The sequence below is a fragment of the Lynx canadensis genome, chromosome D1, assembly GCF_007474595.2.
Source record: "Lynx canadensis isolate LIC74 chromosome D1, mLynCan4.pri.v2, whole genome shotgun sequence".
Classification (NCBI taxonomy): Eukaryota; Metazoa; Chordata; class Mammalia; order Carnivora; family Felidae; genus Lynx; species Lynx canadensis.
This window is the reverse complement of record NC_044312.2, coordinates 22,412,442-22,427,104: the sequence shown is the minus strand read 5'-3', so window position 1 is coordinate 22,427,104 and position 14,663 is coordinate 22,412,442. Positions and strand designations below refer to the sequence as shown.

At 49.2% G+C, this 14,663-nt stretch overlaps 1 protein-coding gene across 2 annotated transcripts in view; it reads left to right on the top strand.

The window, feature by feature from the left end:
- Positions 1-5,084, top strand: part of FEZ1 (fasciculation and elongation protein zeta 1) — a 43,600-nt gene extending 38,516 nt beyond the window's left edge. For both annotated transcript variants that reach the window (XM_030333405.1, XM_030333406.1), the window contains exons 9-10: positions 1,731-1,796; positions 4,719-5,084. In XM_030333405.1, the coding sequence (XP_030189265.1) occupies positions 1,731-1,796; positions 4,719-4,735 (83 nt within the window). In that variant the 3' untranslated portion in view covers positions 4,736-5,084. The remainder of the gene's footprint in view (positions 1-1,730; positions 1,797-4,718) is intronic.
- The last annotated feature ends 9,579 nt before the right edge of the window (positions 5,085-14,663 follow it).

The window sequence follows — 14,663 nt, the reverse complement described above, 5'->3', positions numbered from 1 at the left end:
AGAGCTATAAATTTATTACAGATACCCATTCAGGAATTCAGTGTGAAATTTTTTCATTTTAATTAAGAAACAGTGGGTTTTATTTACATGTTTCAAGTTTGCTTGAAAAATTTTAATTGGAGTGTTTCCATCATTTAGAACAGTTCGGAAACACAGGAAAGTGAACAAAAGAAAATAAATAATTCATTGTCCCCTCTACTGTGGGTACTATTTTGTTGTTTTCAGCCATAATATTTTATGTCTTCTCCTATAGTTGGGATGATACTGGCTATAAAATTTTGTATCATGATTTTAGTTCTACCAGTTAACATTTGGTTAACGTTCTTTTTATGGCTCTCTCTCCCATCATGTGGGTCCACCACATCCCAATATTTTATTCCTTTTAAAAGAAAAAAACTGCCATCTTTCCTGAATGCGAATTCCGCTGCAGGTTATAAAAGCTCTTTTTTTTTTTTTTTTTTTGTGGCAAATCCTCATATGGATTGTGAACATCTCCTCTTTCCTCCTGAACCCAAAGACACAGGCCCAAGACCAGCTCTTGGGGACCGGATGACGCATATACATTTCAGATTTGGGCAAGTTCAGACACATACTGGCTGAGTGCAATTTCATTTGTAAAGCTGTCTTCTTGGTGCAGCATTGAGTCTGCCCGTATTTGGTTGTAAGGTACCTCCAGCCGGTCCGGTTGACACGGATACATGCCTAAAACTATGGAAGAAATAAAAGAAAGGAACACCTGGAGAGCCCTCAGGTTCAGGCTCTTTCTTTTCTCCGGCCGGACCTGGCCACTGACTCACACCCCCGCTCCCAATTTTTGAAATCCAAGTTTCGTGACCCTGCCTCCATGGCATAGATACACTATGGTTTATTTAAAGAATCTGTTGATGAAGAATCTGGTTGGTGGGATCCCTGCTCCCCTCATTCCATGATATTATAAACAAAGTCCAGCAACGTTCTTGAAGGATTTGCTCCAAAGCTGACTTCCACAGGATGAATTATGAATATAGAAAGTTTTACCTAGTGTAATGACAGAAAATACTATTGTAAAAAATCTCTAAAAAGCTTTTATTTGTTCATAACTTCCCTATTGTGTGCCTTATACTTGTGAAAATCGTGAAGTGTCTCGATGAGAACTTTAAGAGCTCCCTGAGGGTCCATAATTCCTTTGCATTTCCACAAATTCTAGCACTGTACCGGGCATGAAATAGAAAATAAGTATTTGTGAAAGTAAGTTCATTTGTTGTTAATAAATTGGAATAATAATTTATTATTATCGTAATTAGGGAAATTTTTCTAATATCTGTTTACACGGATAGAACGTGTTTAAAGAATTTTATTGGTGATTCGATAATGGGGATGACTGTTATTCTTGACATTAGATTGCATCTGAAGGTGGGTTCTTTTTTAATTGCTTTATGTTTATGCTTATTAAAGATATATACTTAGGAAATAATGTGGAGATGATAGATGGGGAAAAAAACCCCACATATAAGATAAAAGAAAATAAAATCACTGACAGGCCACTCTGACTCTTTGGATGTATTCTCTCCTCTGTCAGTATGTTGAGTGCTGATTCTTGACAGAAGCTTCTAGGCTTTTGCTCAATACTCAATGAATGTCTGGTTTCCTTGAATCATTTCTCACTTGGGGTTGTTGGACTGTCTGGCCGCAGAAGTGAACTTCATGCCCTGATGGCATCTCGACTCATCTCTCTCTCTCTCCTTCCCCAGTTCTCTTTGCCATGAAGGAGGATAATGAGAAGGTGCCCACTTTGCTAACGGACTACATTTTAAAAGGTAAGAGCTGTCCCCAGGCCTCCTAGAGCAGGGCCTTCCCAGGTCCCCTCCCCCAGGCCTCCCACTGAAGGCCTGGAGTCCTCTCTGCAGCCTTCCCAGAGTGACCCCTCCTGCCCAGACCTCACAGGGCCAGGGGCCGCCGGTGAACGATTGTGAGGCCCTGGCAGGGACAGGATTTTGTCTTTGCATGTTGCCAGGAGGCTGGAGAAGGAGATGCCTTTGCCTTGGAGTCACCAGGGCGACTCCACATTAGGGCAGCCAAACCATCACAAGACTGAAAGTTCTGTGGAGTTCGGGCTATTTCTTTGGGAAAAACAGAGCCGGGGGTACCTTTACTAGGTTTCAGCTGTTCGAAGTCATGATTAGCTACATCCTTTCCTAACTTTTGTTTTATCTTTTATTAAGGAAGCTTTTAACACATATAAGAGTGACTGGTATAATGAACTCTCATGTTCTCAACATCCTGTTTCAGTAATTGTTGACTCATGGCTAATCTTTTTTCATTTATACCCCTACCCAGCTTCTCCTCTCCATATTATTTCGAAGCAAATCCTAATCATCATTTTTTAAATCTATGAATATTTCAGTGTACATTTCTAAAACATAAGGACTCTTAAAATTTTTTTTTATGTTTATTCTTGAGAGAGAGAGAGAGAAAGAGAGAGAGCGAGAGCGCGTGTGCTTGTGCGTGAGTGGGGGAGGGGCAGAGAGAGGGAGACAGAGAATCTGAAGCAGGCTCCAGGCTCTGAGCTGCCAGCATAGAAACCAACTCGGGGCTCGAACTCACAAACTGTAAGATCATGACCTGAGCCAAAGTTGGACACTCAACTGACTGAGCCACACGGGTGCTCCTAAAACACAAGGACTCTTAAAAAACATGACCACAAGGGGTTCCTGGGTGGTTTAGTTGGTTGAGTATCTGACTCTTGATTTCGGCTTAGGTCATGATCTCATGGTTTGTGGATCAAGCCCCACGTCAGGCTCTATGCTGACAGAATCCCTGCTAGGGATTCCCTCTGTCTCCCTCTCTCTCTGCCCCTCCCCTGTGTGTGTTTTCTTTCTCTCTCTCAAAATAAAATAAACTTAAAAAAACCATAACCACAATATTGTTATCATAATTAGAAAAATACAAACTGTCTTAAAATCATTGACTACCCACTTAGTGCTCAGATTTCCCTGTAATATTTTTGTTCAGTCTGTTTGAATCAGGACCTAATGAGAGTCCATACACTGCCATTGGATAATATGTGTCTTAAGTCTCTTTTAATATATATAGATTCCTCTTTCTTTCCTCTTGTTCCTTGAAGTTTATTTCTTGGAGAAACCACATGATTTGCCCCCTACAATTTCCTCGTTTTGGCTTCTGCTAGTTAGTTGTGTCCCCATGGTTTAATTTAATAAATTATTTTTTGTTTTTAATAATTTTAAAATATTTTAATCATTTCTTTCATTTTTTGTATTTCCTGTTCAACTGGTAGAGCTAGAGGCTTGATCAGACTCAGTTTCAAAAAAATTTTAAAGTTTATTTATTTATTTTGAAAGAGAGAGAGAGAGAGAGAGTATTCACATATGCTCTTGAGCCAGTGGGGGAGGGGCTGAGAGGGAAGGAGAGACAGAATCCCAAGCAGGCTCCATGCTGTCAGGACAGAGCCTGATGTGGGGCTTGATCTCACGACCATGAGATCAACAGTCAAGAGTTGGATGCTTAGCGGACTTAACCCAGGCACCCCTCATATTTTTTGATAACTGCTACAGTATCAGTGGTTGTCAACTTCTGTTAAGAGACACATATTCTCTGGTTGTCTTTCCTTTTGTGATGTTAATACCTGTATTAGCTTGCTCAGGCTGCTAAAACAAAACACTTAGCTTAAACAATAGAAATTTATTATCTCTCAGTTTTAGAGGCTAGAAGTCCACGGTCAGAGTGCCAGCAAATCCAGTTGCTAGCAAGGGCTCTCTTCTTGGCTTGTTGACAGCCACCTTCTTGCCATGTCCTCACGTGGCCTCTCTTCTGTGGGTGTGAAGAGAGAGTGTGCTGGAGCTCTCTGGTGTCTCTTATAAGGACACTAATCCTATCGGATCAGAGCCCCATCCGATGACTCATTTAACCCCATTTCCTTAGAGGCTCCATCTCCAAATACAGCTGCACTGAGGGTTAAGTCTTCGACATGTGATTATTTGGAGAAACCCGAACATTCAGGCCGTAACGGTGTCCATTGATGGTCATCATTGTCCAGATTCTTGACTTCGTTAGGCTTTGCTCCATATGCACACACGGTGTTGGGGATAGTTTCCATAGGCTTGTGGATCTCAGTTAAGAACCTCTGAGTTATATTGTTTCCATAAGGATCAGAAAGATTAGTCTTAAGTTTCTGTAGGAAGACTTCAGGCTAAACCTTGGGAAGAACTTCTAACTCTTAAAGGCTTTAAAAGCAAATTTCTCAAAGGAGGTTTGTAGAAACGGGTTCTGTAAGTCTGGGAGCCTGAGGGCTAGACCCGTTTCCCCACCGTGATCCACAGAAATGTCAGTGAATTCATAAAACTAGTTAACATTTACTGAGCACTTTCTGTTTGCTTCTGAACAACCCTGTGGGGTGGGCAGAGGCACAGTCTATTGTACATATCAGGAAGGAAGCACAGATAGGTGAAGAGATTTCCCTGAGGTCGGAGAATTAGCAAAGGCCGCATGCGGGGTTTGAACCCAGGCAGACGAGCACCGGAGACTTAAATCATTACACCAAAGGAATACCTACCACGGTCTCTTCTTCTGGAAGGAAGACACGTGATCGCAGTTATTCCCAGGTTCCTAAGGGGCAGTTCGGTGCTCAGGACATGAGTGCCTTTTGGCCAGGACCACCCTGTGCTGGGAGGTCCTGACCCACGCTGTGCTTTGACCTCTCTCCTCTCCCCTTCTCTTTTCAGTGCTCTGTCCCACCTAACCTTGCCCCTGGGGGCAGCCTTGCTGCGGAGGTCACTGAGCAAGAGACATTCCATCACAGGGACTGCATGACACTACGTAACCTCCGACGTGTATTTAAACGTGTATAGCTTAACCCGGATTAAACATGAGCAAGCGCGCGGGGTCCTTTGCTGTTGGTTTCTAGTCCTAGTGACCATTGGATGCATGACCGAGGGGCAGGGCTGCTGAGACGCCTCTCCGCCCACGTTGCCTCCAACGTGGAGAGGCAGGCGCTCTCACTGCTCACTTATGTAGTCTGGCTCCAGCCCTCGAAAACAGCTTACATTCTAAGACTAATTTTGAAATAAACCTTCATTTAATTAATATTCTTCATGCGCTTTGGAGTGTGGTGTTTCAAACCTGGAGAGAAGGCTGTGTAGCTGCCTTCACGTTGATGTCCCGTGGCCTATGGCAGACCACTGGTGTTGAGGGACCAGGGCGCGCCCTGCTGTGGGCTGTGGTGGGGGCTGCACATGGTGCAGTCAGAAGGGGGAGGCCATCCACAGAATCCCAAGGTCTTACCGCTCGGCAGCTTTAAAGGGAGCTGTGCAGTGTGTTCTAGGAACTACTGGCTGGAGGGTGTCAGACTAGCCGGGTGATGGTGAAATTAGCAGATAGGAAGTGAGCCTCGAGGAGGCGCCAGGGCCTCCCCCTGAGACGGCCACATTGGCCACTTGCCAGCCCCTCCGCCGGGACCTGGAGGCTGGGGGCGGGGGGTTGGAGGGAGTCGGCTGTGCTGAGCAATCCCAGTTTGGGGGATCGAGGCTCCTTCCTGAACGCCCCCAGTGACCCCTGGGAACAGTATCCTATGGCCGTGCATGCCCTCCCCTGCCCTCCCTGCAGCCCTAGGGGTCCGGCACCTCTGACCCCTACGTGCTGTCTCCACTGTCACTGGCAGGCACCTGCCGGCCTTGGTTGACCAGCAGGTGAATGCTGTCCTCAGACCTGGATGGTGGCTTGATTTCACCGCAGCCGGAACATCCTTGGCTTCCACCTTCGGGCTCAAATGATAGTAGCCCTGTGAATTCCCACAGCCCTGTCTTAAAAACAAAAAGCACTTGCCACGCCCCTGCCGCTGACCTTATCACCCATGACTTTGTCTCACATCATAGCACGCCTCCCCAGTAAGTAGGCAATGGCGTCACCCAGATTTTCTGGATGAGGAGACCAGTAAGCAGAGATGTTCAGAAGTGGTAGGTCAGACTGCCACCTTCCATTTCGCTCTTAGTATAGTGTTGGCTTTAACGGGACAGACTAAACAGAAAGCCATATTTTATGGTGCTGGCAACTCCACGGAAGCCCGTGGGTCGACGTGGGTGACAGTGGAAGGCATCCTTGGTGCCTTGCCTCTTACTTCTTGGGGCTCTGCTTTTCTGGGAGTATGGCCGAGCAGTAGCCATCTTACCACGGGCGGAGGGGGGGACCTACCCCTCCAGGGAAGCTGCAGGTCTGACTCAGGCATCTAGCTAGAGCAGAACGACCACCTAGGCAGAGCCCTGGCGTCTGTAGGAAGACAGAGGCAACCTCAGGTACCCACACAAATCCTTAGGGGCCATATGACGTTAAGTATCAGTGCGCTGACAAAAAGGGATGACTTCAGTTCCGCATTCACTGGCACTATGGTTAAGGATGCAAAGGGTCCCCGGTGGTGTGAGGTCGTTTGCCAGCTCTGGGGTTTTTCACCTGCCTCAGCAAAGGGGAAGCAGTGAATCCCCAGAGCTTTTCTTCCTGCCTTGGATTTGTCAGATCTGGGTCAGCCACTCCTCCCCACCGCCCCCCCCCCCACCCCCCAACCTCATGTATCCTGCCAGCAGGTGTCTGAGGCAGCAGAGACAAGCTAATCAAAGCTGCTGGCAGTTAAAAATAAATCTCAAGTGTCAGGGACAAACTCGAGCTAGCAGAGGTGAGCAGGGGAAGGTGGGGACCATGGTTCTTCTTATCTCTCCTTTTGTCCACATTAGCGGCCTTAGAGGGACTATTCAGTCAAATTCTCTCCTTGCTACTCAACGTGTGGTGCCTGGAACAGCAGCACTGACAACCTCGAGTTGCCTGTTAGAAATGCCCCGCCCCAGACCTCGTGAATCAGAATCTGCATTGTGTGTGTGTGTGTGTGTGTGTGTGTATACAAGGAGGGCCAAGGAGAGAGGGAGAGAGAGAATCTTAAACAGGCTCCGCAGACACGGGGCTCGATCTCACAACCCTGACATCATGTTCTGAGCCGAAGTCAAGAGTCAGGTGCTTAACCGACTGAGCCACCCAGGTGCCCCCAGAATCTGCATTTTAACAAGCTCTCCAGGCAATTGGTATTTGCCTTAAGGTTTGGAGAAGCTTCTCCTCATGGAGGCTGAACCAGGGGAAAGTGCGGAGTGTGGTTAACAGGTGAACGCCATTTTCCTCCCCCAGTGTCCCCTCTTCTCGTCCTTGGGGATGTAGGAACACAGAGGAGGTGCCCTAAGGGCGGACACTTCAGACTCCATTCAGCCCTGATGGCCAAACTCAAGTCCGGGCTCGGCTGTGTGCACGCAGTGAGGAGTACCGGGGAGCCCAGGCCTGTGGGGCACCCTGCTTAGTAGGTAGCAGGTGGGCTTTAACCGAGGTGGGTTCCCTGCAATTAAAGGCCCCCATGTGGGTTTTGCCAAGTGTAACGTGACCAAGTCCTGGTAGGGAAACTCCACTTGTAGAGCCAGATACCGGCCTTCATTTGTGTGGAGTTGAAACAATCCTGTGGGGACAAGCCGTTTCCCAAATATTCCCTATCCTCATCTATTTCAGGAGGGAGACAGACGTGGTAACTCAGCAGGAAAAGCTAAGTGTGTTGTGGCCCTACCGTTTGTGGGATAAATAGCCTTTAAAAATTAGACCTTTCTCGTGCCCACTGGAAGGTCCGGAGGGTGACTCTGGCCAGCCGGCGGCTGGGGAAGAAGAGACGCGGATGGCAGGTGAGAAGGCACATCCTGCAGGTGTCTTAGGAGGAACAATAAACCAGGCTCTGATGGGCACCCGGTCCGTGTGGTGCGTGCTCTGAGTACCCGCAGCGTCCTGCCTCCCACCCCACCCAGTCACAGCAGCATTGGGGGGGGGGGGCGGTCTCACCAAAGGCCAGAAGCAGGGAGCACCCCGGGGCGCCCAGCCTGCCTTGCGGCAGGAGCACAAAATGGGGAGAAGCAGCCTCATTTCCCCGGAAGCCAGGAGAGGTGACTCCCATCACGGAGCCAGCCTCTGTGATTAGCATGCGTGGAGGGCAGAGTAATTAAATGCTGCTCTTGGAGAAGAGACTCGAGTTCTTGATGGCGCCTGATTATTTCCTTGAGAGGATGAGGGGATAGTCGCTGGGCTTTCTGTCTGGGCCTCCGCTTTCCTCTTCTCCTCCCTTCACTAGGGAGGGGAATCGGAGGCCACTCTACTGACCAGAAAGGTGCCTTGGCTTCAAACCAATGCCTCTCCTTTAAAAGAACAATGAGCCACCTTAGCCCACAGCCCAGCAGCTCCACACCCCGCCCAGGCCCTCATGCATATTCATCCTGCTTCAAAGAGCACAGCATGGAATATGCAAATTGGCCAGGCAGGAGCTGGTTGGCATTTTGATAATAGCTTTGTCTGAAAAACCCCAGAGACACTTGCACATCTACTTCCTCTCTCTCTCCCTCTCTCTGTCTCTTTCCCCTACCCTCGTGTCCCCCTCCTCATTCTCTCTTGTACTCCCAACCTGCCGGGGAGCTGGGAGGAGCTGCCGGGGTCCGTGCTCCAGTCTGGTTTGTTTCCACTTCATCCTCTCCCATCCCCGCCTCCTCCCACAGAGTCACTTTGGTATTCTCCCCGTGAAGTGTTGCCCAGTCTGACAATGCCCCTGGGCTCCGGGCCTGTCCACTCTGTCTGGGGACACATTCTCTGCCATCTTCCCCAGAGACGAGCCCCCTTTCCTTTGTCCTCCTTCTTCCCCTTCTGACCTGGTTTTGCCCTCACGCTCTACCCGTCCAGCCTAAAAATCCAAGACCCTGGCCTTGCCGTCTGAATGGGAGGGAAGGCATCACTTCAAAGGCAGAAGGAGAGGAGGCTTGGATGTCAGCTGTCATCACTGACAGATCACTGGACCTCCCTAGTTCCTGACCTCAGCCTTCTCTACAACACAGCCAAGCAGCTGAGCAGCCGTCAACGACAGGACAATGGCCTTGCTGTTGCCCGCTTCTTTATCCCGGTTTTTTTGGTGGTCAACAGCAGCCTCTTCTCTAACAGGAGCTCCCTGGCCCCCTTCCATAGCACAGCTCCTGGAGAAGTATGCAGAGATCCGGCCCCTCCCCTCCCCCATCCCCCAAATGTAGCAGGTTCAAGTTAGGAGCTGGTGGGCTACTGGGTAGGTGCTCTGCTGTAGGGGAAGCAGGCTAAGGTTTGGATCTCTCATCTTTGAATGTCATTGCATGTGGGGTCCTTAGAGGACAAAAGCTGAGGCAGGTGCAGGGATGCAGGTACCTCTGAGATTTCAGGGAAGAGGGGGGCCTCTGCCTTTGACCCTGAAGGCCAGCCCTGGTCAAGCTGAGCCTTAGGGAGATACATTATCTCATAGGAGGAAGATGGGTTTTGGCCTTGGGTTCAAATCCCAGCTCTGCTACATATTAGTAAATAATTTTTGAGAAAATAATTTCTCTGAGCCTCATTTTAAAAATGCGAATACTAACACTAGTAGTATCGGTCATTCTCTCAGGGTTATTCTGAATACAAGATCTCGCATACATGCTAAACACTCAATAAATTGTGGCTTTTTACTAGTAAAGCTTGAGGAACATAGAGAAAGGGCTGGACACTGTGGCCCCTTTACTGTTGGGGACCGGATCATGTTTTCAATCCAGCAGGCACAGAGGACCTCAAAACAAAACAAAACAAAACAAGGTATGGGCTATTCCCCGAAAATCAGCCGTACCCCTCCCCCCCATCCTGTCTAAATCCTGCTTAGTGGTGGCCCAGTGAGTGCCAGAACCTGCTGATTCCAGAGCCAGTGGCCTCCGGGCACTCCCGGACAAGGACGCAAAGGAGTGAGGCAGGAGTTGGATCATGTTCTGATTCTTCAGCAGGTTCATCGGGGGGGGGGGGGGGGGGGAGGGAAGGCGAAAAGTCCAATTGATTTTTTCACTTAGCGAAAAGATTCTATTTTCACTGCCAAGGCGACAGGTAGGGCGACAGCAGAGGAAACCCACAGTCCACCCCAGAGGCACTTAGAGGAGCCTCACATCTGCCTTATGATTAGGCCAGACAGGTGGGAATGTGCGGAGTGGTCCAAGAGGTTCCAGAAAGGCATTTCAGGTCTCCTTAAGTACTGCTCCCACGCACCGACTGAGCCTTGAAGACCACATTGAAGCAGTCTGGAGCTTTTCTGCTTCTTCGGACTGTCTCCGATCATGATCTTGGATCACGAGTTGGGGGGTGGCGGGTTGGAGGGACTGCCGTGGCTCTGCGTAGCCATGTAGCTTTTCTGCCTGGGTGGCGTTGCTCCCCAAGGCCGGAGGTGAGCGGTAAAGGCAGATGACAATTTACGCTGTGCTGTGGATGAGATTCCAATATGGGGCGAGCAGGCTGGGTTTCCCGACCCTTTCTGGGGCTGAGAAACGATTTTTTCATTCTGGGCTTGGATCCTGCTGTGGGCAAACCTGCCTGGGAGGGGCCATATTCACAGCATCAGGCATTCTCCACCCCCAGCCCCCTACAGGGCACCTGCTCCACAGATCCTGGTCTGAAATCCGAGTCTGAGTGAGGTGGTGGTGGCTCAGAATCGCTGGGATGCTGTCAAAAAGGCACTTACTTTGGTCCCAGCCTGGGAGACTCTGATTTAGCAGACACAGAACAGAATTTGGGCTCCAGCGGCAGCCCCTGCCCTCCCCCCATGGCTGCTCAGCGATTCTAGGTGCCCCGAGCCCACCGCTCCTGGGTGGGGCTGCAGGAGAGGCAAGATGCTGCTGGGCCCCGAGGTGCTTGGGGGAGATTCCAACACGAGAGCCAAGTTATTCCACCCCCTTGCAAAATGTGACCCCATCAGAAGGGCAGCGAGAAGCGGGAAGGCGGGGAGGCCTGGGCGGTGATGTCAATCTTCAGCTTCTCCAGCAGAGATGGGGGCTGTCCAGAGAGTGGAGCAGTCCCCCTCCGGGGGAGAAGCTGGGGACCCACGTCATCATCCACAGGACTAGTTTCATGGAGCATCAGCTGAGAGGAACTTAGCAACCATCTCCTCTAACCCCTCAATGTGCAGGTGAGGAAGTTAACTGAGAGGGTCCCTGTGTGTGAGGGGGAATTGTTAGCGGAGTATTGCCCAAATCCAGGAGAATCCGGCGCACTTCCTCTCCGCGCAAAGGAGCATGGGAGGTCCACGGGTGGGCGGAGCCAGCCTTAAATGCATTTCGTCTAATGAAAATTTTGCAATACGAGGGGGGGAAGCAACCACCCAGAAATTCATGAAACAACAGGTGGATGTGTGATGTAGACACCTGACATGAGTTCTCTGAATAGTGCTTGGGTGTAAGAAGAATAAAAAAAATCTGAAAATGAAAAGATATAATAAGGTACACACAACTGAAGGGAGTTTAAGACATTAAATGGCTGATTGTAATGAGATGTACATAAATTGTAAGGCTTGTAATGAAATGAAAAAAAAATTCTTGCCTGATAATACTGGGTGTAATGTCTACACCTGAAATAAGTCGTCTCACCGCGCCCAGTGTAATGAGATGCACATAATTCTAAAGAGTGTAATGAGATGAAAAATAAATCACACACTTGTCTTAAAATGAAAGATGTACCAAGATGCACACACCTGACGGGCATTGTCCTAAATGGGCTCGCTTGAATGAGATGCATTTAATTTGCAAGGGGGCTAAATGAGATTGCCCAGAGAGAGGCTAATATAAAACTAGAAGATATGTACACTTGAAAGTGGCATCATAAAATCTGCCTTATCCGTGGGATGGAAATAAGATGCCAAAGTGGAAATGCATGGAGTCTGACACAATCGACATTGTCTGCCAGTCCTTGGTGATCCTTTGCCCCTGCGATGCTGTGCAAAGTAGAATTACCCTCTGTCTCCCGTCTGAGGACAGAGTAGGCACCTGTGAATCCTACTGGCTGAATCAAGGTGTTGTAGTCTAAATAGCAAAAGGAAGTTAAGGGAGCAGCGATAAACAAGTAATTTCTAAACGGCAACAGAAAAGTGTTTTTCTGAGAGCAGTGTTTTTCAAAGTCCTCAGACCTCTTGCCTTGGAATCTGGGAAAAAGTTGGTCCTGGGACCGAATCTGCATATATAACGAGTAACCCTGGGGGGTTTTATGCCTCGAGGTTAATGTTTGCCTGTAGAGGTCAGGTAGGCAGGTGATATGAATGAAGATGTCTGGATATAGGACACAGGGACACTTTGCAATTAAAGGTAGGCGTATCTTCACTTCCACAGATACTTTTTCTCTGATTTTGTTTTTTCAAAGGCAGAGCCTCTCGGACTCTTGTTTTCTCATGCTTGATGGAACAGTGGGTATAGAGAAATAGTTCCCCCCCCCGCCTTTGTTTTAAGGTGTTTTTTTAATGTTTATTTATTTTCTTTTAGAGAGAGAGAGAGTAGAGAAGAGACAGAGAGAGGGAGACAGAATCCCAAGCAGGCTCTGCTCCATCAGCGCACAGAGCCGACCAACTGTGATCCCACGAACTGTGAGATCATGACCTAAGCGGAAACCAAGGGTCTGATGCTTAATCAACTGAGCCTTCCGGGTGCCCCGAAATAGTTCCCTTCTTAAAAGCAAGCACTCAAATATTGAAGGAAAGTCAAAAAAAGGAAAAAAAAATTAAAAGACAGGGTAGGGGAAGCATAACTAGCCAATGAGCCAACCAAACAGTGACAGCTGGATAAGTGGCAAGTGGCACTTAGTGCCAGTGCTGGGGAGACCACGTGCATGGCCAGTGTTGTGATAACCTGGAGAGCACATCATAAGGGGCAGCGATGGTTCAATTACACCCTGTTGTGGCCTTGTAGGAATACAGGTCCTGAGCTGCAATTGTCCATCTTTTCAACGTTGGCACAAAAGTGCCTAGAAACAATATATGGTCCAAACAAAACGTGTCTGGGAGCTGAATTTGACCGGAAGGCCACGTTTGACCTGACGGTCTTGTTTGCAATTCTGAATGTTAACCTTTGAGGGCACCGTCCTGGGATGAGCTCATATTTTCACCATTAAGGGGATGTTAGCAGCACACATTCAGTCTCAAGTTTCTGCTAGAATGGAAACTCCCTGAAGGCAAGAACTTTGCTGATCACAGCTGTACCCTCCACACCCGAAACCTCCTGAGATTGAGTTGGGGCTCAGTAATATACATCAGATGAATGTGAGTCTGGGCAGGCTGCGGTGTGATAGTGCCAATGCCCTCATCTGGCCCAGGTCAAGGCAGCAGAGGGGTCTCTTGGTCAAGGCAGTGTAGATCTGGCCATCAGCTGCCCTGAGCAGGAATCTTCCAACCCAAAAGGTCTGCCCTGCTGGGGTAGGGGCCAGCATGCCAGTCCAATCCTGCATTTTCCCATTTTCCTTCCTTCCACAGGGATTGTGGCACATCTTGTCCCTGGGATGGATAGGATTTGGGTCGTACACGGAGAGAGAATTTGCTGCCTCCTCATAACACCCCCAGCCATGTCTCAAATGATTTAGGAACCCCCCTTTTCATTGGCGGCATGGTGGAAAAACTGGCAGAACTTGATAGAAATACTTAGGAAGGGGCGTGAGAGGCTGGACAGACTACTCTGTAATTTCTTAGAATAGTGTTCCCTAAAGTGTGTTTTGGGCGATCCGAGTATAACTCGAATAGATATTACTGGGGCAGAAAAAGGGAAATAAATCTGGGGGGCAAGATAAACGGGTTTCTTTCCCGCAGGACTCTGCTGAGCCTTTATTCGTAATGTGCCTTACCGAACTCCACCAGCAAAATAGATTATGCAGTTCATCCTAGACTAATCTGGCCGTGGGTTTTTTTATTTGATAGCGTATCTTTTAACAATGTCTTCCTTGGAAACCACTTCTTTGAAAGCGGGCTGGCTTCCTGGCTCTGGGAGGTGAGGCTCTAAATGGCGTCTTCTCGCAGATCTTGAGACTTTCTCGCTGCCTAGAGGCGGGGTCTCTGCAGACTCTCCAGGTCTGACTGGAGGCCTGGGCTCCGTGAGAGAGGTGACCCGGGGAGCGGTCCTCAGAGCTGCGGTGGGTGCAGAGCCATTTTGCCTGTGTAAGCACTCCCTTCCGCACCTTCAGCCTGGCTGGGAGGGTGTCCCAGCCTTTGCGAGAGCGAGCAAGGAACACCTCACTCCTGCTTCTAAACCGATGCCCTGGACTTCGATCTCACCAACAGTGCCCAGATAAGAAAACCTTGGGACTGAAAGAAAGCTTGCTTGCTTAGGGGGCGAAGCTGTCCCTAAATTTCCACTTGCCCCAGGGAATACAGTGCTGAGCCCTCGGGTTCAGAGGGCAGGCTCCCCTCTGGGCGCAGCTCTAGGATTAAATGCGGCTGTCAAGACTTCCTCTCCTTCCCGATTCCTGGGACCCGGATGGGCATGTGAGGGCTGGGGGAGGGGCACTGGGGCCACCAGCTTCGAGGATGAAAATCCTCAGAGCCTAGGATGCAGCTGGGAAGAGCAGAGGCCTTGGAGGGAGGTAGAGGGTGGTGGAAGAGACCACAGTCTGAGCGCTCCGCTGCTATGGGGGAGAACTGCCAGGAGAGGGCAGCGCAGAGCTTCTTCCTGTCTCTCCCTAATCTCTTTGTCTTTCAGCCAGACGCGTAGACAGCGTGTGCCAAATGTGGCTGTCTTCGGGCCCAGAAAGGTAAACTGAGGCCACCCAGAGAGCCTTCTACCTTGTTCCCTTCCATGGGTAGTCGGTTCAACAAGAGGTAGGCTGAGGCT